This window comes from Carassius auratus, unplaced genomic scaffold (genome assembly GCF_003368295.1).
Source record: "Carassius auratus strain Wakin unplaced genomic scaffold, ASM336829v1 scaf_tig00217687, whole genome shotgun sequence".
Taxonomy (NCBI): Eukaryota; Metazoa; Chordata; class Actinopteri; order Cypriniformes; family Cyprinidae; genus Carassius; species Carassius auratus.
In genome coordinates, this window is record NW_020529188.1 from 9260 (window position 1) to 34671 (window position 25412).

A 25412-nucleotide genomic window follows, 5' to 3' on the forward strand; every position below is an offset into this window, starting at 1 on the left:
TGAATCGGAAGTGTATTAGCTATTTATTTATTTTTTAATCTACAATTACCACTCTTAAGCAACAAAGCCATGACCAGAACCTTATATTGCACATAAAGGCAAACTTTACAGGAGAATGTATTTTTTTTTTTTTTACACTTAGAGTTTGTCAAATGCACTTTAAAATATATTCAGTTTTATGCATTGTGATTTTTTCCCAGATGCAATAATTAATACGTAAATGACAGATTAAAACAATCTATGTACAAAATAAAAGTAAACCACAATATTTATGTTACATTATGTTTTTTACATAGTGTATTACATAGTGTAGTTAAGTTCAAGTGGCTTGTATAGAATAAGACTTTACAAAAACATATTTTTACTAGTCTGACAAGACAAAATAAAGAACTGCATCAAGTATAAAATAGCAAACCATTACAGTGTATTGCACTCAAACTGTACATGATGTGTCGTTTAGCCATTGCATCTGTAGATATATACTGGAACCATACATTTCTTCATCCCTCAACAGATCTGCAGCTGTACGGAGTGTTATATGTCTCTGTGTTATTAAGCACGGTGCTTCAGCACGACCCAGCAGTAAGACCGGACCATCTGATGGGAATGATTTCTGTTCGCTCAAATAAAATAAGCAGATCAACTGCAATTCACCTTCTTAAGTACATGTTGAAATCATTCCCTGGCCGTCGAGTCCTGGCACCTTCAAAAGCTCTTCACAGAATGTTCTGAGGAAACCAGCCTTTTCAATCTGTAGTGTCTATGGAGACGCTCTTCTTCTCTTGTTAGGACTGTGAGCACTACAGGTGCTCAGTTCAGTGTACTGTGCCTGAACAAACAAGAAGAATTCAAGACATGAAAGGCTTGCAGACAAATGAGCAAACTGAGAAAAGACAGAGCATTTAGTCATCCAATTTCAGACACATCAAATGTTTTTAGGTGCACCGAATTTTCACCTTATTCAACTTCTTAAACCACTGCATTGCAAAGTCTGAGGTAAGTAAGAGAAGTTTTCATTATTGTGTCAAATATTAGTATGTAGAATAAAATAACTTTTTCATGTGTACAATCTCATTTTAAAATTGACAAAAAACGTGTATGCTGAACTTTAAATTATATTGGTATAACTGAGCAAATTAAACAGACAAAAAAATAAATTTAAATTTAATTGTATATAAATTTATCCAATAGACTCATTCATACAGAAAAAAATATTACATTACAGGATTTTATAAAAAAAAAAAAAAAAAGCTGAAAAGTTTATAGACCATTCCGGCAACTTTACCTCACATTATATATATATATATATATATATATATATATATATATATATATATATATATATATATATATATATATATGTTTATTTATTTATTTTTAATTTTTTTTTTATTTTGTGGTAATTACCATTTGGACATCTGAAGGCACTCTGGAGAGGAAATCCATCACCTCATTGTTTTCAATGGCATATGGATTGCGCAGTTTCTTTGTGAACTTATGTATTCCTAAAAAAATGAACATAATGTCAAGGAACTTCAGTATTGGTCTAAAATGTGAAAAAAAAATTCTGATTTAAAAAAAAAACATATTCCATTGTTATGGAGTAACAGAGCTGTTGTCTTACCCCATAATAAAACAATGTAGCGTACTGGAATAAAGTAAGTGATCACCGTAGCCATGATGAGAACCACGAAGGCCAGATTAGACAAGAACGGCACTGACCAGTTGAATGTACTACGGAGAAAGAAAAAGAAAAAAAAAAGATGGTGCAGTTTTACAGTGAGTCATTGTCATCTTTCCATAAAGTTTATCCCTTCAAATCCTGTGCATCAGTGGGAATGTGCATGCATTCATTTGAAAACAACACATACTTCTTTATTCTTTCACCAAAGGATGCAATCTCCTCCAGAAGGTTCTGGACCATAATAACAATCTCCTGAACCATGTGAATTTTCTCCATCAGACCTTTCCTTTCAGATTCCTACAAGAAGAAACATTTCAAAAGACCAGGAACATGAGATGTCATGCTTATTTACTGGAATAAATGAATGCGAGTGATGTTCTGAATAGGAAAGAATTATACCTTTTCATCTTCATCTTCCTCTTCATTTAACTCCACGGTGTCCTGCAAAGGAAATGCTTTATTTTTAAACATCATCTTGAAAATGAAAGTTAACATAACATTAAAAAATTAAGGTCATTAAATTATATCTTGAGATAACAATACATATCATAAATATGCAGTCTTTGCTAATTCATGTCAGTATGTCTCATTTAGTCAGTATCAAATCAATGAAACTAGATCCTTGCTCGGGTTCATATTCAGCAATCAAAGGCAACACAAGTTTTACTAAAATGTGCAGTTTATCCAAAATTCACCCACTAGGTCTCTGGTGGCTCTCTCAGAGGCGATCTGGAGATAGTTCCATACGAAGAAAAGGATCATGAACAGGGGCAGCATGTAGAAATCCCAGTACCACACTGTAACAACAAAGACCTGAAGGAAAACACGTGCAGGATTTAGGCTTCGTGGAGACTGAGACTAATGAAGGGTGACATATGTGTCATGCAGTTGCATTATCCCAATGATTCTCTTAACAGCTCAAGAATGCAGATGTGAGTAAAGTAACATGACTAACTATAAAAAGTTTCACTAGATTAAAAAAGGGTACTTAAAAGTATTTACCGTATTTTCCAGACTATAAGTCACACTTTTTTTCACAGTTTGGCCATTCCTGCGACTTATAGTCAGGTGCGACTTATTTATCAAATTTATCAAGAGAAAACATTACCGTCTACAGCCACGAGAGGGCGCTCTATGCTGCTCAGTGCTCCTGTAGCCTACACTGAAGACAGAGCGCCCTCTCGTGGCTGCAGACGGTAATGTTTTCTCTTGGTTCTTGGTTCTAAATAAATGCGATTTATAGTCCAGTGCGACTTATATATGTTTTTTCCTCATCATGACGTATTTTTGGACTGATGCGACTTATACTCAAAAAAAAAAAACGGTACATTTCGTACTGAACATAGTATTCTCTGAAACAGGCCCACCTTTTATGAACACTGTGCAAATACCAGATTGTTTGAATATAATAAAGCCACAGTATTGAGTTATTGCCGTTGGACACCATCTAGCACCATGAGTCTTATTTGTAAGGTAAGCTGCTATAAAAGTAACCCAGCATCTGTATAGCTTTCCAAATTAAATTAAACAATCATTCATTGACTTACTGAATGAATGAATGAATGAATGAAAAATGGGTCTCACCAGAAACGCTATGACGCTCCTCTGGACACTTTCCCACTGGAAACAGCTCTTGATGAACTGGTGAACGTGACACACGGCACGATAAATGTTCCTCACGCGAACAACATTCCTGGCAAGAACCTTTTGGTAGGTAGTTTGATAGATAGTTAGTAGCTCCTACTTTTTCTAACAATTTTTTTTCTGTGTGGATTTACCAAACTCAACGTCATACCTTCTTAGAAAACTTGGCATCGTCCTCCATAAACTTCTGTTCTCTCGGCGTGAAGGTCTTGATGCTTGCTTTGATCTGGCCGAGGCATTGAACAAACAAACTATTAAACATCTAGTATCTCAGCATATGAAATATTTTACGAACACTTTATACACACAATAATATACAGTACATCAGGTATACAAAATAATGTATACACTATTTTCTTCTGTAGTGCTGCTTTATAGCTGAAATTAAATTTGTTTCATATCAACATGAACACTATTTTTTCTATTTGATATTTATATATGTATGTGAATGTGAAGCTGTTTATTGTATAACGTGCTATATAATGAAATGTGACTTGGCTATTGTCATATTCTGCTTGGCTGATAATATTAAAGTATTGAATAAAAACATAATCTCTTAGTTATCATCAGACAAGACTCACAGAATTGTAAATGACTTCCAGCTCCAGTACTATGGCTCCTTTAGACAGTCCTCCCAAATTCTCTTTCTTTAGAGGACAAGCAACCTGCTGACCGTTACGTATCTGTTGAAATATAAAATATTAAACAAAATGCAAATATATTAATATATCAATTCCAATTCAATTAAGATGTCAATTTTCTGCACTTACTGAGAGTAAAGGAAGGGCCACCTTCCCCAAGAAATCTGGGGCTTTGTCTCCATCTTCATCAAACACGGTCACTTCCAGAACCTCATGAATGTCTTTTACTGGGCTGCTCATCAAGACAAATTAAATACATCTCGCTATTCATTTCAAATAAATACACAGTCCACATTGATCACTGTTCAAAAGTTTGGGGTTTGTATGATTTTTAAAAAAAAAAAATTTGAAAGTCTCTTATGCTCACCAAGGCTCCATTTTTTTACAGTAAGAACAGTAATATTTTTGAAAAATATTACATTTTAAAACAAATTGGTTTTCTATTTTAATACATTTTAAAATGTACTTTATTCATTTGATGATGAAGCTGAATTTTCAATCTTCTGTGTCACGTTATCCTTCAGAAATCATTCAGATATGCTGATTTGATGCTTAAGAAATATTATCATCATCATAGTAGACCCAAAAAAAATTCTGGATATGACGATACATTTTTTTTCAAGATTCCTTGATGCATATATAGTTCAAAAGAACAGTGTTTATTTAAATAAAAATAAAAATAAATAAATACATTTATTTCATTTTATAAACCATTACATTTTAAATTATTTAAATTAAATTTTACATTAAACCATTCATTTTAAGAATTTAAAATAAACCAGTTTATTTTATAAATTATAAATGTTTTTACTGTGACCAACAACTTAGTGCTTTCTTGGTATTGGTTAAAAAAAAAAAAAAAAGTATATTAATCTTACTGACCCTAAAGTTTTGAACAGTAGCCTACATTAATAAAGTTATGGTGATACTGACAATGTAAAGACTTTATTCCACTCAGGATTGAGGGTTTTGTAAATGGTGTGTGTCTGCAGCCTGTTGTTTCCCAATTCCAGGACACAAAATGGGTCACTCTTTCCTAAAAATATACAGAAGATCCAGTTAATGTGGTTGTTGATGCTCACTCCCATGCTCACGGCTAAAAAGTTTATTGTGTAATCAACAAATAACATCTAATACCGTTTAGATCAGCCGCCAAGAGGTCCGTGGCCTTGATCACTTTAACCTGAAGAAAACCAATATCTCTCAAGTCCTTCAACGAGTTCCTGAAACTCTGCCGAGATAAAAAAAGGAGAGATCAAGACTTCATTTAGTTATTACTTAATACTGTTTTATACACATTCTTTTCTTTTTTATTCCATAGTGTGCAGTTTGCACTCTGTAGCATGCATGAGGAAGCACTGTGGTGGAGTCATCAGTTTAACATACATATTTAACCAGCATATTGTCTCTCTCATGAGGCTCTTCCAGCGGAGGGGCGATGAGATCCGTGATGGAAGCTCCAGTGCAGGGAGTGGGAGTGACCAGGAACACCACCCTGCCTCGGCCCGGGACCAGCTCAGGTGTAAACAGTGTGGATTTATTAGATGGCAACCCAAACAAGTCGATCTCACACCTGTAATGTGCACAAAGACACACAAGGCCTTGAACACAAAACCAGCAAGACATCTTTACAAACAGGACATTCTTTCCCTGAGAAAGTCTTTTTGAGTTAGATATTCCAGGTTTGATTCAGTTAAGCTCTATTGACAGCATTTGGGGCATGGTATTGTTTACTATCATTTCAAATAAAACATAATTACAATGTACACAGGTTTACACAATCTGAACATTTACAAGCAAACATGTACCATATTTTTCGGACTATAAGTCGCACCTGAGTATAAGTCGCATCAGTCCAAAAATACGCCACGATGAGGAAAAAAACATATATAAGTCGCACCGAACTATAAGTCGCATTTATTTAGAACCAAGAACCAACAGAAAACATTACCGTCTCCAGCCACGAGAGGGCGCTCTATGTTTTCAGTGTAGGCTACAGGAGCACAGAGCAGCATAGAGCGCCCTCTCGCGGCTGTAGACGGTAATGTTTTCTCTTGGTTCATTTCTCCTGGTTCATGTCAAATTAATTTTGATAAATAAGTCGCACCTGATTATAAGTTGCAGGACTAGCCAAACTATGGAAAAAGTGCAACTTATAGTACGGAAAATACAGTATTTGTGTTTCTGATAAACCTCATATTAATTACTAAAAATATAATTTGTAAATATTTGATCTGTGAAATTCATGAAGTTTTGCTGTGGACCTACTTTTAAAAATGTCTAGAGATGGAAATGTTTTTGAAAGAAGTCTCTTATGCTCACAACAAAGTAATATGTGACCCTGGACCACAAAACCAGTCATAAGATTAAATGTTTTGAGATTTAGATGTATACAACATCTGAAAGCTGAATAAATAATCTTTCCATTGATGCATGGTTTAATTAGGATCGGACAATATTTGGCCGAGATACAACTATTTGAAAATCTGAATAAAATAAAAAATTAAGTTTTAATATATTTACAGTAGGAAATTTACAAAATATCTTCATGGAACATGATATTCACTTAATATCCTAATGGTTTTTGGCATAAAATAAAAAATCTATAATTTTGACACATACAATGTATTTTTGGTTATTGCTACAAATATACCCCAGCGACTTAAAAAGAAACTGATTATTGTCAATGCTGAAAACAGATGAAACCTTTGTTTTTTTCTCCAGAAGTTTTTGATAAAGTTTAAAAGAACAGCATTTGTCTAATAAACATGCCATAAACATAAATCTATTTTCAGTTTATAAATAATGCATCCTTGCTGAAAAAACAAAAAAACATTCACACACACACACACATATATATATATATATATATATTTAATATTTATATATCACACACACACACACACACACACACACACACATACATACATATATATATATATATATATATGACCCATAAGTTTTTTTTTGTAAATATTATTAGCATTGCTGAAAACAATTGTGCTGCTTAACATTTCTGCGTAAAAAAAAAATTTCTGGATACTTTGACGATTTATTTAAAATATATTTGTTTGCAACTTTATAAAGTCTTTATTGTCACTTTTGATCAATTTAATGAATCTTTGCTGAGTCAAACTAATAAATATCCTAGTATCCTTGCAATGTGTCTTTACTGGTTTTATTTGTTCATGGCAGGAGTTGAAATATTTGATACTGTATAACTTCGGAAAGTTTTACAGGGATTCTATAAAACTAGTCTCCTGCCACAAGGTACAGTATAAAGTCTTCTAGTGATACTTTATTTTTAACACTTATTCATTTGCCGTTGCTTTCACTTCCAGCACCTTACTGTAAACTGTGAAATAAGATTCATTTTCAGAAGTAATTTATATTACGACAACTTCTGTAAATAAAACTTATGTTAGACATTCTCGAAGTCATTCAAAAAGCTCATAAACTCACTGTCCGTAACACTCCTCATTTCTCCGGCCCTCTTTTCCCATCACTTCGACCTCTAGAAGGCTGGACGCATCAGGGAACTGGAAGAAGTCAAATCTTTCTCTCCACTGTGTGTTGACCTTCTTCCCTTGACTCTGTGAAGATGAAGACAAACTTACAGCATTTGCTGCAGAAAAGCTGCATTTCTGCTCCTTTTTAATCTCGAAATTCTAATGTTTAAATTAAGTTAAGGACTTTATAACTACATCAGTGAAGAGATAAACAGGTCAACTTGATGCTTCAGTAAAAACCTTGCTTTTATATTTCTGATCTCCGAGTTTAAAGCGAACAAACACGTCCCCCTGTCCTTCCAGTGGTAAGCCCTGCCCCTCCACCAGGGTGATGGTAAATACGCCGGTCCAGAGCTGACTCTTCTTCATAGACTCCGTGAGACGTTTGTTATGTTCTGTTGAACTTCCCTGAGGATCAATAAGAATACTGCAATGTGATATCGAGAACTCTTATGTTAACTTTCTGGATTATATTACAGTGGTACTCAACTATCTTTAGTGGGTTGCAGTTCTGTTCAGACAGCAGGGAAAGAAAAATAGTAAGTGCAAATAATAAAATGCATGATATATTCAAGCATAGTTACCCAGCTAAATAAGTTAAAGGGTTAGTTCACCCAAAATATTAGCCCAGAAATGACTCACCTTGAAGTCATCCTAGTTGCATATGACTTTTTTCTTTCATAAGAGTTAATCAGAGTTATTTAAAAAATTGTCTTTCATCATTCAAGCTGTTTGATGCACTGCATTGGTCAATGAGAAGTTTAATAAAAAGTGTCTCACTCAGCTCCGGAGGATGAACAAAGGTCTTCTGTAGTGAATCGATGCGTTTTTTCAAAGAAAAATATCCTTATTCAAAACATAATAATCACTTTAATCTAGCTTGCGCTCACTGTTGTAAAACAGAAGCAGTTCTGGGGGAATGATGTATGAGGTCAAATTCAAGGTACTGATGCTTGCCTACAAGACGACCACTGGCACGGCACCAACTTACCTAAACTCACTGGTTAAATCCTATGTGCCCTCAAGAAGTTTGCGTTCTGCAAGTGAACAACGCCTTGTGGTGCCATCCCAAAGAAATTCAAAATCACTCTCACGGACCTTTTCCTGGACTGTGCCCAGCTGGTGGAATGACCTCCCAATCTCAATTCGTACAGCTGAGTCTTTACTCATTTTCAAGAAACATCTAAAAACTCATCTTTTTCGCCTGCACCTAACCTACTAACACCAGTACTTTTCCTTTTCTTGTCTCTTTTTTCATTTAATAAAAAAAAAAAAAAAAAAAAAAAAAAAAAAAAAAAAAAAAAAAAAAAAATTATATATACCTGGCTATGCGTTCTATACTAGACTAACTGAGACTTGTCATGGCACTTGTATTCTGTTGTTGTTCTCTTGTTGACCTGACTGCTTCTATTGTTCTCATTTGTAAGTCGCTTTGGATAAAAGCGTCTGCTAAATGATTAAACGTAAACGTAACGTAAACGTAAATGAGGTCAGCGCTTTGCATGCACCGGTGAGTCTCATGAAAACCAATGTTTGTTAACAAGAGCAAAGGAAGCCAAGTTTCCTTACTTTAGCAAAGGAAAACAAGTCTCCTCTTGGCTTTTATTGAAATCCTCCGACATTTCTTATTTACAAATCCTCGTTTTGTGCTTCTAATTAGTGACCGCCGTTTTGCTTTGATCTCTCCGCTGAGTTTCTATGTGCATCGCTTCTGAGTTTCGCATACACAAAGCTGACCTCCCCAAAGTCATTCCCCCGGAACTGCTTCTTTACAACTGTGAGCTCAAGCTAGATTAAAGTGGTTATTATGTTTTGAATATGGATACATGTTTAAAAAAAATGCAACGATTCACTAAAGAAGGCCATTGTTCAACCCCCGGAGCCGTGTGGAGCGCTTTTTATTAAACTTCTCATGGACCGATACAGTCCAGCACCCGCTGAGTTCCATCAAACGGCTTGAAAGATCAAAGACAATTTTTAAAATTACTCCAACTGAATTTGTCTGAAAGAATAAAGTCATTTAAACCTAGGATGACTTCAGGGCGAGTCATTTATGGTTTCTTTTCCATTTTTGGATGAACTAATCCTTTAACTTTTTTGATGACGTCAAAGGTCATGAAACCAATTATACTCTATAGTCACTTGGTAAAAGCAAGTCATTTTAGGCTGATGCCAGCACGGACAGTTTGTGAGTCATGGTATCATTCACAAAAAACATGAAAAACATTACGCAAGAAGCCATGACCCAGACTAATAATAATAATTAAAAGTTGCTTGCAATGAAAACAAACATGGTTTGTGCCAACCACAGTGTGCTTTCTGTGGTGAACTATTGGCTGCCAAGTGCAGGAAACCATCAAAATACAAAAACTTTTGGGTCAACATTTGAAGTGCAAAAAAAAAGTTGAGAACCACTGTTATATTGATTGTGAATTAGGTTAGTTTTAAATGTCATTGTGTTATTTGCATGCAGATCAACATACAGACTGGCCCCAGATGAAACAGCAGGATCATTGTTTTATGGATCATTTGCTTCAAATATATTGTTACAGGATAAATTCATGAATTAGACAGTTTAAATCTAATCCATCTCACCATGAGGCTCCTTTTTGTCCTTTGGGCCCATTTCTTCGCAATAGAAATAAATAATGTGAATACATAAGCAACAAACATTTAGTTAGTTGAGTTAGTTAGTTTGGACTAACCAACTCTTTAAACTCATAAAGTTGCTTACATGTTTTTTGTATTTACTGTCCCTCACAGATAAGCAGATATCGATGACTATGACACCCATGTCGTCCTCCAGGCTGTTGGGGTCGTCTAATGCAAGCACCATCTCGCTGTTCCTGAACAGACAGAACGAAAGCATCAGAAACCACACTTCTGGTTTGACCTTTATTACAAACATTTCAAATTGACCTACATTTCAAGTTCCAGTTTGTTCAGCTCAACACCGCAGGACCCCATGAAGTCATCCGTTGTCAGATCTCGATCATAAACCTGAACAATCAATGAATGGGAGTGTGTCATCTACCTGCAGGTATCTCGGCGTGATGTGAAAGCTAATGCATGTATGCCACAGCAAAGTAAACTTGTACCTTGATGAAAAGTCTCTGGTCCAGGTTACGGATCGGGAAGGTGAAGGACTCATTCCAGACAGGGTTAAGATTCTTATACACCACTTTGCTTTTGTACAAGGTCTTCCCATCCAGCTTGAATTTCACATACGGATCACTTGTGCCTATGGAGAAAGCAGTTTATTTACTGACCATCAGCAAATTTGCTTAAATATTTTGGTTACATATTATTTTAAGGTGTCATTGTTACAATGTAATTAAAAATTTAAGTTCTATGTAATATTAATTAACTACATGTACTTACTATATTGTTAGGGTTAGGATTAGGGTTACTTGCATGTAATTATGCATAATTAATTGTTATTATAATAGTAAATACATGTGATGTGTAACAAGGACACCTTAAAATAAAGTGTCACCAATATTTCTTAGCTATAGTCTCTGCATATTAGGGGCTCATTTCTATTTTCTAATATAGAAATAAAAGAAAATGTAATTCTCATAAGCAATGGCTTTAAAAAAATCTCTACCACGAAGACTTCTCTACTGTAGTACTCTACTTTTTTTTTTTTTTTCATTTCATTCATCAAAGAAAATCATGCATCACGGCATCCACAAAAATATTCAGTAGCAAAACATTTTCCAGCATTGATAGTAATAAAAAATGTTTCTTGATCAGCAAATCAGCATACTAGAATGATTTCTGAAGGATCATGTGACACTGAAGACTGAAAATTCAGCTTTGCATCACAGGAAAAAATTATATTTTAAAATATATTCAAATAGAAAACAGTTGTTTTAAATTGTAATAATATTCCACAATATTACTGTTTTACGGTATCAAATAAATGCAGCTTTGGTGAGCATAAGCAAGTCATATTTTAGATTTTTTAATAAAAAATGAACAATGGTTCTTAAAGAAAGAACCCTTTGCTTTAAAATATTACTAATATTTTAACAAACGTGCACCAAACTAGGTCAGTATAGTATAACAAGCAGGCCGTTTTGTTACATAACAAAACCATAAAACAGGAAATGACATCACAGAAAGGATCCCCATAGACCTACACGAGGAGAATACATTTTGACCTTTTGTGGCACAATAAGTTAGTTCAGCTTGAAATGTCAAAAGGAATAACCCCAAGGAAATATCAAAATGTATACTAAATAATAACTCAAAAATCATATAAAAATCTGTCTTAACGTTTGAAAACATGCATAAAAATAATGATTAAGACTCCTACACTCAATGTGCAAACAAAATATGATAAAACATTTTACTTGAATGTTAGATCACATGACATTTATGACCATCGACACTTAAGTTACTAATCAAAAACATGTCAAAAGCGTATAAAACCAAAGATAGCAAACTTGGAAAATTTGTATCTGATTCACAGCCTTTGTCACTGTCAAATAAACATGGTATTCCTTCAAGATAACATCTTTCATAACCTTTCAGTGAACTATTAAAACTTGCAAACAAGTGCAGTCCCTATCCTTTTCCCTTTGATCAGTTAGTTTAGCCATGTGTGTGGGTTTGCCTCTGTCAAGGATGTGGTTGATACTTGAGTGCAACATCAGTGCATGAGACAAAACCAGCCAGTTTCCGGAGAAGACTATCATTGTGAAAGAGAAAGAAAAGCTGCAACATGCTACTACTTCTGTTAGAGTCCACTGCTATAAAAATGGGCCTTTAACAATGTTGTAAAGGTGATACTAAAAAACCTGACCTTACTAACTACAGCTTGGAAAATAACCCTGTTGCAGCAGTAGAGGGCAGCATGTAGTAAGTCTGGACAAGTCCTGTCTTCAGTTACTGCCTGGTTTGCCCCTTCAGCCACCACACTTAAAGGGATAGCACACCCAAAAAAATGAAGATTCGGTCATCGGATGCTACATGCACTTTTACAAGTTGTTTGAACTGAAGAGTGTGTTGGCAGTGTGTGTACTCAACCACCCTATGATGATAAAAATCCACCCAGTCTTTTTATTTTGAAATCTCATTTATTCATATGTCTTTGAGACGTCACACAGACAGGCCCCTCCCACAATAGTTTGATTGACAGTAGCGTTTCAGCACAGACTGGACTGGGGTCTTAACTTAGACCCGCCCTGAGTGAGCCGTCATCAGTCCGCCATTGTTTACCTGCTGTAGACAAGAATGACTCCTAAGCGATTGAGGTGTTTTGTTATTGGATGTAATAATGAACACAGCAGTCGTCATTTACTCCCGGCATCTGAGACGCTGAAGACGCAGTGGATTACATTTGGTTTTGAAGGGACTGCGCCTCGATCTACCTAAATGTGACTACATTCACACAAATGATTCGCAATCCGGCTTCACCTAAAGTAAAGGATAAAGTAAATTGTCCCTAAAGAGTGGTGGAATAGAGGGGCGGGGTCAGCAGAGCTAATTAACATTTAAAGGAAAATACTACAAATCAGCTTGCTCTGAAAAGAGTTTTACACTACCACTGAGAAATTTTAACCAAACTATGTTACAGACTTTTCATTAAGACCCTAATGAATCATATCAACTTACTCCTTTAAAGTTGTTGTAAAACCTGTATGAGTTTCATTCTTCAAAATACGTTTTTTTTGTGTGTTCAGCAGACGAAAGAAACTCATACAGGTTTGAATGATGACAGAATTTTCCCTTTATTTGGTGAACTATCACTTTAAAAGCAACAAAATTCAAAAGCAACTCAAAATACTTGCTTAATTTATCAGTACCTGTTATAAATGTTTATTACATCTGAAATCTAATTTTATTTATTACAGTGAGTGGAGTAATGGCTATAGGAAATTTAGCTTTGGATCACAGGAAGAAATTATATTAAAAGTAGTTTTAAACTGTAATAATAATAATACACCATATTATTGTTTTCATTGTATTTTTGATCAAATAAATTCTACCATGTTGAGCATAACAGACTTATTTCAAAAACACTGATGGCAAAACAAACCTTTGTACTGTAGTATATATTTGAATATCCTGTTTATTGATATCCATTACAAAAGTAAAATGAGTTGCAATCAGCAATTCACGTTGACTTGTGAACTCACGCTGCAATATGATATGTGCAAATATCATCTACAATAAAGGCATGTGTGCAAACACTGAATATAATATGCATATGCTGACTGTAATGTCTCAAGCTGCTCTAATATATAATAGACACAGCTTTGAAAACACCCAATAAACAAAGAGGAAAAATGTCAGTAACAGAAGGATAATCTTTCCAACATTCTTTTTCTAAAGGAAAAACAATTAACATTGGTGTCACCTTCTTGAGAAAACGTCACGAAGTTACAGCAAAATACACAGACTTATAAACAGGAAAAAAGACTGTTTAATGAGCCACGTAGCAATGACGCAATACAGACACAATAAATAGCAGTAAATAAACTGGGGAAGAGGAAGTATGCCAATGCATATCCTAGTCTCCACCTGTCTGTGTTTTTCCATGTCTTAGACGAGTGCCTCATGTGCCGGTAAAGTCAATAGTGTGCTTTGAAGGTTAAACGTGTTTCTTGCATCTATGCAGGTGTGGCTGCAGACAGGATTGAATGTGCTGGGAGGAATGTTGAGGAAAGTATGAAAGTAATGCACACGTTCCGGTGTTAATGCAGTCAACCAGAGCAAAGCTGAGTGATTAAAGGGGTCACATGATGCAAGTTTTCCTTTCTCTTTGGAGTGTTACAAGCTGTTTGTGCATAGATAAGATCCCTAAAGTTGAAAAAAGTCTCAAACCCAAAGAGATATTCTTTTGTTTAGTCCACGCCCTCCTAAAATGCCTCATTTAAACACACCTCCAAATGTCACTGTGTGGGAAGATTAGCATAATGCCACCCAAATGTTCACGCAAAGAAAGAAGGCGTAACTTTGATTCTCGCTGTAGTATTGTTGCCGCCGCCCCCATGTTGTGATGCCGCTGTGTTTCGTTGTGAATGCGAAACTACTTTGTTTGGTCTTCCATAAGAGGACACAACTAGAAATCAGTGGTTAAGTTGTATTTACAAAACTGTTCCAGAACAGATAAACCCAAATATTCAGATGTGTACAGCGCATTTTACAGAGGACTGTTTCCCGATGCTGGAAGAGTAGCCTACAATGCCGTCTGTGCACAAAGGCTGTTTCTATAAAGTGGGGCAATTCCAACTTTTCAAGGACAGTCTGGCGCTTCTGATTCACAGCCTGTAAGTACGTCTTCATATTTAAAGAATTTGCCACTGATGATTCAAACATGAGTTTTGAGCAGTGTAGAGTAGCGCTTGTTGTGTGTCATTGCTCCGATCACAAATGCAGACATTGTTTTATGTTTATGTTGTGCAATACAATACGAAATGCAACGTGTAAAATTACAATATAAGTCATTAAAATCAGTAATTATGTCCTCACTGGATGCAACAAATGCCTTGTTTGTAATGGGTTTTATTGGTTTTGTCTCGTCATGCTGGGAGACCGCATCACAGTATGTTAAGGTTTGTAACATTTCTGTCACACACTTGAGGTATTCAGCCAATCACAATGCACTGGATAACTGGCCAATCATTGTACATCTCGATTTTCAGCCCAATGAGTTTTGTAAAAATCGACGTGTTTCATAAGGCGGGGCATAGAGGAAAAACAGTAATGTACAGTATGTAGAAAATAATGTTTTTTTTTTTTTGTTTTTTTTTACTGTAAACCACATAAACACATTGCATTACACCAAATACACCAAATAATGTTATTTTTAGCAATGTCATATGACCCCTTTAAAGAGTGATACAATTTATTTAAAGGCTAGTAACACATGATCAAAGCCAGTTGAAATGTTTGCTAGCATTCATAGTTTCATATTCTAATTTTTCATTCATATTTGATATAAAATATAAATATAACTCCATCTTATTTGTCTCTGAGTTTTTCTAAATCAGAGATATGCTACAATCTTCTTTCAAACGACTACTTTGGCTTGGAATAAACTGCAAAACATCCTAAACCATGTTTCCATCATTACATGGATTTAAGCAACTTTTAACAAGCTGTGTGTTTTTGGTGAATTGCTGTTGTGATCTTTGATTTGTGTTTTGTTTTATGATGTAAACTTGTAGATACTATGTTATTTCTTTCTGCTTTCTTGGCCAGGTCACTCTTGCAAAAGAGATTTTAATCTCAATAAGTTCTTAAACTGGTTAAATAAAGAAATCAATGAATGAATTAATATAAATAAAGGTGAAGTGTGCTATTTAATCTCTATGCGACTACTGGTACTGAACAAAATTGCAAAAATAAAGATTAGAACAAAGTGCTTCCACCCTCTGTTCATTAGAAAAAATTAGTCAATTCCCTGCTAAATGGGTTATAATTAATAGTCCTGCCCTAAACCCCTGCTACTGGATAATTCGCTAGTGGACATGTTAGGTCGCTCAAACAAACGGAGCAATGTTTTGAAAGCTTATTTACATTTGTCTCCACACAGTAAACTCAGGAAGGAAGTATTTTGATATTGGCAAAAACACACTATAATCATGCAGTGGATCACATTTTACTGGGCTGCGTTAACTCCCAGCGATGGGTACACCTTTAACAAATAAGAACTAATACAAAAACTACTGATTGTTATTAAAAATGGAGGATGTGTGTAGTGTTTCAGGGTGTATTGTGTTTATTTGCAGATATTTGACACTTACCACAGCGGTCTCGAATGACCAGTCCACGGCCCTCCTTCAGGCATATAGTGAGCAGATACGTTCTCTGAGCTTGCCTCTGATGCTCATTCACTCCAGCTGATTCTGTCTTCATGTCCAGAATCTAATTTATAAAATAAAACAAATGAGAGAACCATAACACAAGCTTTTATACGGGTCATTTGGACATTATAACTGGGTAGTTGACTTGACATGTCGAGCAGTGACAGCAGTGTGACATGCTATAATTAAAACTATTTTTTTTTTTTTAAATTTGTCAGTTGTGAACTCATAAAAACCTAAAAGTAGTGAAAAAATCTAGAAGTGTTGGCCAGTTACATCATAACACACGCACTTTCTTTTTCAGTCCCTCCAGAAAAACGCAGATTATTTTTGTGATTGTTGCGGGCAAAAATCCTTGATTTTGTGGCAGGTTTTCTTAAAAAATGCGATGGAATATGCGGGATCAATGCTTCTGCCACCTTTGATCAATTTAATTTATCCTTGTTAAAGTATCTACTTCTTAAAAAAAAAAAGAACATTTGCAAAGTAGCTTACACTGATTGCATACCAAACTGCATTATTAGTTTCATATTACATTTTTGATGCATGCTGATAGCTTGGCTTTCATAAAACAGTACAGCAGCATTTCCTTTACACAGAACAACAACATGCAACAGCAACTATTAATTTGCAACCTCAAATGCACTGCTATTTCCTTTAGGATGTACAAGTTTTGTGTTGTAAGTATTTGTTAACTTGCCAAATAAAAAGTACTAGTATTAGGGAGCACCATGAACTACCATGGTAAAATGCTGTTTTATTTAACTTTCCCATGTTCAGTAAGCAAACCTTGAGCCTTCTATGTAAGCTTTGGAAAAGAACACCATTGAGGCATTTAAAGTACAACATCCGCTGCATGCAACACAACAAAATAACACAAACATGCACAAAGCAAACATGTGAATACTTACATTATTGTGCTCGTTGTCATGTATGGAGAACATATCTGAATCATTTCGGTTGAAATGCGGCTTCTGTTTCCCAAACACAAACAATGGTGTAAAGAGATTTCCTCATTTATCCAAAGTCAGTCTCTAGTATTCAAAAACTGTTTTATTTTGTCTTGGCGACTCCTGATTCAATGTCACATATTTCTAGAATAACACTGAAGATCATCTTTCTTAATATCTTTATTAAAAATTCCTTAACCCCAGAGAGAGAATGAATGCTAAGCCATATTAACAAAGAACTTGTGGAATTAAAGTTTCCACTGCTAGGAAACATTAGTTACTTAGGTATAATACACCTGTACATGAGCTTACTCTAAAATCATTTCAAAGATCATGTTCTTTTAAAAACAAAGCAAAGTTTAGGGTTTTCCTTGCTTACTGAAAAATCGTTCAACATCAGGTGATTCAGTGTTTAAAATATTGCAAACTGAATCACCTTGAAAAATGAGTAGCTGACTCACCTGTAAAAGCAAATATTCTCGCATGCTACCCAGCATCAAAAACACTATGATACCTCTACTATGTGAAAGATGACCAATGCAACAGAATTGCATAACTAACAAAGCATCTACCTCCACCTGACCACGAGAGATCTCCGCTTGTGTGTTTATTTTTGGTGCCATACAAACAGGTAGCATGACACTTCCCGGCTGGTCATTTGCATATTAAACAAATGGAGAACCACCAGTGTGCTCTAAATGAGTGATACCACATTCTTGGGCTTTGAAATGTCATGGCACGTTCCTGCAGTGATCCATCTCTCATGTTCAGAGGAAGTGCATTACACAATAGTGTGGCGCTTTGCAGGCGAGTAGGCAAAACAGAACAAGGTGAAAAAATTTCCCTTGTCTAACCTAAAATATGTTCCATTTAAATTAGAATACTAATAGCATGCCAATGCAGTGAAAGCTACCAGAAAAGCATGCAACTGCAATCCATTCCACAAAAAAACTTTCGTTTCCTTAGTGACCTTTATGAAACATGCAGTTAATAAAAATGAAATGAACATAAGGAAGTACTAAGTTCACCTAAAGCATCAAATGCAAACTGGTTCGTGTAACACAATCTTGCTAGATGGTGCCCATAAAAAGGGAGAGTTGCAGAAAACTTCCTCCCTCCCTTGATGATTAACCCAACCGAAAGATCTTGATCCCTGGCACGTTTTACCTCAGCCAAGCTCTCTGATGAAGGAAGCTGCGTGTCCCTCAAACGCAGCACCTGATCCATCTCATCTGTGGACTTGGAGAAGTTGTATTCACATGAGGCATCAGTGACTGACTCCTGCGACAGCCAGCCGGTCGAGTCTAGTGAATCGGAGAAGCTGAGGCTGCCCTCTTTGTTTCGCAGAGTAAAGCTGAAGGGGGAGTCTGGGCTACTGTTGCAGCCAGGGGATGTTCCGAGATCAGCTGGCTGTTGGTGGGTGGGGCTTTTTAGGGAGGACATCCGACTCCTCTGCAGGACGTCCATGACAGATGTGCTCATCCGCTGGTCCAACAAACGCTCTTCGCTCACCTCTGGCTTGTCGGGGCTTTTGTCGCTGCCAACCCGCGAGTAACGAAAGTGTTTGGCTCTTTGGCGCAAACTGTCCACCACAGACTTTTTGTCCTCCATGAGAAGGGTGTTGGATTGTGTGAATTTCACTAGTTGGTCGTAAAGGCCTCTCTCTCACACACCAGAGCTGGCTTGTGACCAAGACCTGCAAGGACAATACGAGAACGTACATTAAACACAAACTTGTTGCAATGGCATGATTAAAGTGGGCATCTGCATTTGCAAATCCAGCTTAAAGTCAACACAAAAAACTATTTTCATAGCACGTGTTCCTAGTCTTACAATGGCAGTAAAAGTGGAGGAGATTGATCAATCACAGATAAATGAACAAGAGAACTGGTATTAGTGGGAGTAGGAATGAAAGGCTAGTGATCTGAGCTAAAGAAGCTACTTTTATGATACCATTTAATTTGCACTTTAGTGGCAAAACATACTGCATAGTTTCGCCATTTGCGTGCTAGCTTTGCTGGTCTAATTACTATTAAGGTGTAGCAGCTGTATTCATTCAAGTGGCTTAAGCTGTGTATTCAAGTGGAGTCGTTTCACTGGCATGGAAGTATCACCCCCCCCCCCCCCAAAAAAAATACTTTTTCACCTTGAGAAGCCACTTGCAGCTGACCACAGGCACCCATAAATCAGGCAACCAACTTGACCTCATCTTTCTTTATACGCAAGTGCATCACAGATAACATCTTGGTCAAATTCTTGCATGTCTAGAATCATTTCCTTCCTCTGCACCACCAACCCATCTGCTAGTTTCATTTAGATGAACCCTTTCAACTGCTGACAATTTTGCTAATTACTTCACAAACAAAACCACACCCATCAGAAGTCAGAAGTCAGTTGTCAGAAGTCAGTTCTCGGCTCCACACACCCAGGAACTCACATCGAACACTCACACAGCTGAGCTGACCATCTTCTCTCCTTACAGAAGATAAAGAGGAGAGCGAACCACGCTAGCACCTGTCCTCAAGACTCGTTCCCCTCACATCTCCCTTACAAGCTATTTCCCCTGCACTTCTGCCTTCACACTTCACACACATCATCAACATCATCATCATCATTTTTCCAACTGCATTCAAGCAGGCCACTGCTTAACCCCACTGCTTAAAAACCTACACTAGACAAAATCACGTTTTCAACCAAGTGTCTTACTTACATCTTATCGTACATCACTTGTTGTATTCCCCAAATGGATTCCCCTTTGAATAAAAGCACCTGCCAAGTAAAAAACTAACAGGTTTACATGCACTGGCTTGCTAGTATTAACAGGTTAAGTCAACTGAATATGAAAAGATGCTTGCTTTCACCTGAGGAAAAATGGTTGCGTCAGATGACCTTAAACACTGTTAATATCAGCAGACTGTCATGTCAATAAACCTTGTTTAAACTGACACGTGTCGATGTGCATGTTCATTTATGTAACTTATTCAACCATTTCAACCAAACATCTTCTACACTTTCATACAAATTGATTTTAAATTAGTTTAATTGTGTTAGTCTTAGATCCTGTAACTCTTTACCATTGCTTATGAGTTTTAATCACCGTCTGAACAACTTTTCTTTTACTAGTTCCTTTAAAATGCTCCTGTGGTTGACCAATATATATATTTTTAAAAGTACAAACATTTCATGTGGTCTTTCAGTTCATACAAACATACAGGATTTCATTAAAGCTGCATGCCTAATCAATATAAAGTATTTTTAGACAGGTTATTATATATCTAACTTTCCAAAATTATTTAATCGACCAAAATTTTAAATAAATAACAAAAACAAAATATCTTCTTTTTTTGCTGACAGAAAATTGCCTAAAACAGCTGCTATGCAGGATATGACATCTGTGTTATAGAGTATTACCATTTCACAAAACCCAATAAAGATTTATTTGTTTTTATAAATTGTACCTTATATTAGTGTTTGGTGATCTAAAGTGCAGAACATTGTATTACTTAAACACATGCACACACTCAACTATATTCAGTAATATACATAAATATTGTAAATATCTTCTTGAGATACAATTATGATTTGCAAGAGGCTCCAGGAAACATCTTCTTAAATAATGTGCCAGATATGTTAATCATCTATAAGTGATCAAACATTTGCCATACTTCAATATAGATTTTTTTCTCAGTTACTTTCTCAGTTGAGAAGAGAACGATCAATCAAGAACATATGTTAGACTTCGATAAATCTGCATTATGATTCACAGTCCACAGTGTCATATAGGCCTAAGCCCTGATTTCTCCTCTGAAGTCTTTTTTCATCTGTTTAAAACAGGCCTAACATGTTGTGGCTGTAATTCAACCCTCTGTCATTGTGCATAATTTGACTTTACAGGTACACATCAAGGGTTTTATTCACACATCAGTGAAAATGGAGAAGAGACCCACGTGTTTACTAAGGCAAGCGTCACTATTATTATTGCTCATACGGTTAGGCATTTAAACAAACCTGCCCCAAGGAAGTATTAAACTGAATGATGCAAATGATGAGTGACTGATCTGCTATTATGCTTCAAAGTCACCCGCGTCACAAATGTTGACAGAAAGAAGTTGGGAGGGGCTTTCTTGACTTGGGTTTTTAAGCGAGCACACACAACACCCTATAACCACTTACAGTAGCAAAGCTTGTAGTCCAGGAAGAGAAAAAAATTATAATAATACCATACCAGAATATTTCAAATGCACAAACACTTGGGAACTAGAAAGTATAACATTTTGAAAACTAATCCTTTAATCTGCACTTATTATTAAAGTTCCTACTTATGGAGTAATGCCATACATGTAGTGAAGAGATATATATAAAATATTTTTAAAATGCAAAAGCTGCATAATCCTTTTATGGATTTAAATACCGTGAACATGAACCTGTGGTTTAAAGTTTCAGGATATCATGCTTACATGACAAATTTGAAATATACTACAAATCTTACTCAAAAACTAAAGTTGTCTGTGATGCATCTCCAAATACATTCTGATATAGTGGATTACAGCCAACTAACCATTTTGAGGAAATTGCAGGGTAAATATTACCTATATGTATAAAAATCAATATTTAACCGCAATAGTGGTTTTTGAGGAACCACAGATAATTCTTGATCAGTGTTGAAATTACTTATCACACTAAATAGTTTGATTAAGATGAACAATAAGATTCAAGACTTGCACAATTAATTATGTGAGATGACACTTGGAGGAACTAACATAAAACTTTTACAATTACTTGAGGAACTATAAGTAAATGTCATAATAACGGCAATATTTTCCAATCAATTTTAAGAAAAAAATACCCCAAATTGCATCACATTTCATAAACACTTTCACTTTGCAGTTAGCGATAACATAACATCATAAACAAATCTCTCTGTACAAATGCTAATTCTAAGAAATCAGTGTTCAAAAATCCTAAATGTTACATAACATTGAAAACCTTTCAAATGGCAACCAATAAAAGAAGATCTGTTGGTGGAGCACAACAGACACACCAACATCAAGAAAATTAGGCATGAGATACAACCACTTACTCAAACTGCATTTAATCATTAACTTTTAAGCAAATAAGCTGGTCGTAAAAGTTGGGTTTGAGCTAACCGTTAATGTGATGCGGTCCAAATGGCATCCAAGCGGCTCTTATAATGCTTCAAACACACTTCCTCTGTCTGTTCGGTCCAATATTATCACTTCATTTACTTACAGTCTTACATACAGTCAGGCTCTGTCCCAGCTGTGAGTGAGTCTCAAGACAAATGCAGCTGTCAGAGCAATGCCATATGATATTTACAATCCATCTGCATACCTGAGTTTGTTCAGTTTCCTCCATGCATGGTTGCTATGTTAAGACACTAATGATAATATAAAGTGAAAGAATTTCTTCTGAATTCAGGCCAAAAGGATCAACCGGTGTGCGTTTTCAAATATAGTACAGGATGTGTCTGGTTCCCACACATTCTGACCAATTATTTTTCATGTGACACCTGTTCTAATGCTCTGTTAAAAGAAGGTAATGTATAAGATAATTCCAAGCAAAAGAATTTAGTTTTTAGCTCACAAAGGAACATATCATCACTATTATCTTTTCCTACTGAACACAAAATAACACACTGTTCCTCCCACAACACAAACAATGAAACAACATTCCCTTCCACTAAGAAAGATCTAACACTGTCTGCAAAGTGACAAAAGAAGGACCTATTACTGTCTGCAAAGTGACAACTAAAAATGTGAAAAATGCAGCAGTTATGAATCAGTTAACTTGAAGCACATGCATTATGATTAATTATTTATGACAGTATTTGTCGCAGCATTTACAATTAGAGAGGCGTCTTAACAAAACAAGGTAAAGAAAAATGGCAAGACGCATTGCAAATATCACAAAAATGTATTAAAAGCACGGCATGCACATTTACTTGTGGGACAGGTAGATGATTCAACGCTGAAACATTTCGTGTTCATTTATTTGAATATATAGACATTCATTTGAATAAATCACTTGTATCAGGAGTATTCATACCTGGGCTCAGGGTTTAATCCATTTCCTTTAAACCAAAGAGAAAACATCCCATGTGTTCACAGCAGTGCTTTCACTAACTTCCTATTCTAGTTACATGAGCCAGACTTCAGATGAGCGACAGAACTCAACAAGTGATCAGAAAAGCGATTAGCATGATTCATGAGCAAATATTACTGGCCCGGAATATGCCCTTAATTGGTCAGGTAGGCTAGGTCTAAAAACCAAATGTGCTGATTCAACTATGAATTGACTATTTAAGCCATATAAATTTTTTTCAGTGCAATTCTTTAAGTTGTAAATTTAATGTCTAGATCGCTGTGAAACTCTCACGCGTGCAGCGCTGTCACGTGACACTTGTTACTTTTCTCAGCGCTGTTAAGGATGCACCGTTCACCGTTGTTTGAGATAACCAGCTATATAGGTTTATGAAGATTGACGGGATGCATTTTCATTTGTGAAGCCAAAAGTGAAACTGAAAGCTGCCACTGAGCTATGAACGGGAGCCACCCGGCGTCCCCTGGAGAAAGACACGCATTGTCCCAAAATAAATAGATTTGTTGCCCAGGGAGTTCGTTCTTTGGCCATTTGAAGATAAGTCTCGAGGAAGAATAATAAGTTCTGGACAAATTATGTTTAGATTGTTTTGGTGCAGTAAGTTATTGTTCTATGTGATGCTGTCATCTAGTGGTTAAAGGATCAAGTGACTACAAGGTTACAGGTTTAACTACACATTTATATAAATTCTATCACATTTTTTTGTCAGCCCAGGTTGGTCCAGATCTACATCTCTTGAATCAGCTAAATACGTTTGACTGTATTTTCTTTGCAACTGGTGCAATAAAGCACCGAATGAATGTTTAACGTAATTCAAAGCATTATGCAAAGAGTTCCGATCACTCAAAAAAATCCCTTTAACTAAACTTTAAACTAGTTAAGGTATGGTTTTAAGTTGAGTAGTGTTCAGTGCAAGACAAATGTGGAAATGGTGGGAACAATGTCATCTATGCATGCTGAGGTGATGAGGAAAAAACTTCAAGCATCATCAAAGAATTCACATCCTGTAATATAGCCTTCCACAAAAGTCAGTGACCTAGTTAATTATTATATATATATGAAACATTTCTAGCTCTAAAGCAGTTAAATCACACAGACAGCGACAGAAGTGAATCATGTGATGTTTATTGCCATTTATTAGAATAATAAACAATAAAGGGGTCAGCTGGATTTGAGAAAAAAACAATAACAGAGTTCCATAGAATGTATTGGCATCAGTGTAAAATGATTTTATATGTCATGAAGGAAGATTTTGAGGGCATTGGCCTAATGAACATTGTGTCAGTAAAGAGGAAAGATGTCAAATAAAACCTGGTATTAGCAGCAAAATGCCTAAACGTCTCATCAGAAACCTCACAAAACAACTAGAAATTGGCTATAAACTCGACTGTACCTTTACAGCATCCCTGTCACATTCAGCAGAATCAGAATAAAGGATAAAAACACCATAAAAGACATTTAAATACTTTTCATATGTTTTTTAAATGCTTGTGTAATCAGGCAGACAGTATTTACATTGTGTATATTAAACATCTAATTCACAGATGTTTAGATATTTGATTATGAATATGACATGTTTATTATGTGTTCTCTTATAGAAGGATTGTAGTTTTAAGAAAAAAATAAAATAAAATTCAAATTATGATTAGATCATTTTATCACCCACAAAGGCGTTGCTAGGTGGTTATATTAATAAATCTAATTAATCAATGATTTTTGGGCCATTTTATCATCTATCCACCACAAATCTTGAAAGAACTGAAAGTGTTATTTGGCTGCCAGTTGATGATTGAAATGCAGATACCTGAGGTTCATCTAAAACTTGACAGACAAGTCGGTAGCACTTTATTTTACAGTCCTGTTCATGTACATACTATGTACTTATTATAGTAATTACAATAACTATGTAATAACTAGGTACTAACCCTGAACCTACCCCTTAACCTAACCCTACCCCATGTAGTTACCTTGTGTTACCAGAACTTTCTTAGATAAATACACTGTAAGTTCACTATAAGTACAAGTTAGTACACATACTGTAAAAT

The 25412-nt window shown here is 35.6% G+C and overlaps 1 protein-coding gene across 3 annotated transcripts; it reads right to left on the reverse strand.

Moving 5' to 3' along the window:
* Positions 1–24: 24 nt before the first annotated feature.
* LOC113102093 (multiple C2 and transmembrane domain-containing protein 2) lies at positions 25–23424 on the reverse strand. Of its 3 annotated transcripts, XM_026265747.1 has the most exons (23): positions 22395–22518; positions 18415–18943; positions 17209–17271; positions 16238–16358; positions 10577–10719; positions 10402–10478; positions 10213–10324; positions 10074–10106; positions 7719–7886; positions 7432–7562; positions 5356–5542; positions 5107–5200; positions 4903–5005; positions 4099–4201; positions 3910–4011; positions 3480–3554; positions 3269–3388; positions 2384–2497; positions 2084–2125; positions 1872–1981; positions 1625–1734; positions 1408–1505; positions 25–829 (listed from the first exon to the last, which is right to left on the reverse strand). In XM_026265747.1, exons 2-23 carry the CDS (start codon positions 18856–18858, stop codon positions 761–763), a joined length of 2619 nt encoding a protein of 872 aa, XP_026121532.1. In that variant the 5' UTR covers positions 18859–18943; positions 22395–22518; the 3' UTR covers positions 25–760. The 3 variants fall into 3 exon arrangements, with proteins under 3 accessions (XP_026121532.1, XP_026121533.1, XP_026121534.1); XM_026265748.1 differs by lacking the exons at positions 10074–10106; positions 22395–22518 and adding an exon at positions 23314–23424; XM_026265749.1 differs by lacking the exons at positions 18415–18943; positions 22395–22518 and adding an exon at positions 18276–18398.
* Positions 23425–25412: the final 1988 nt, after the last annotated feature.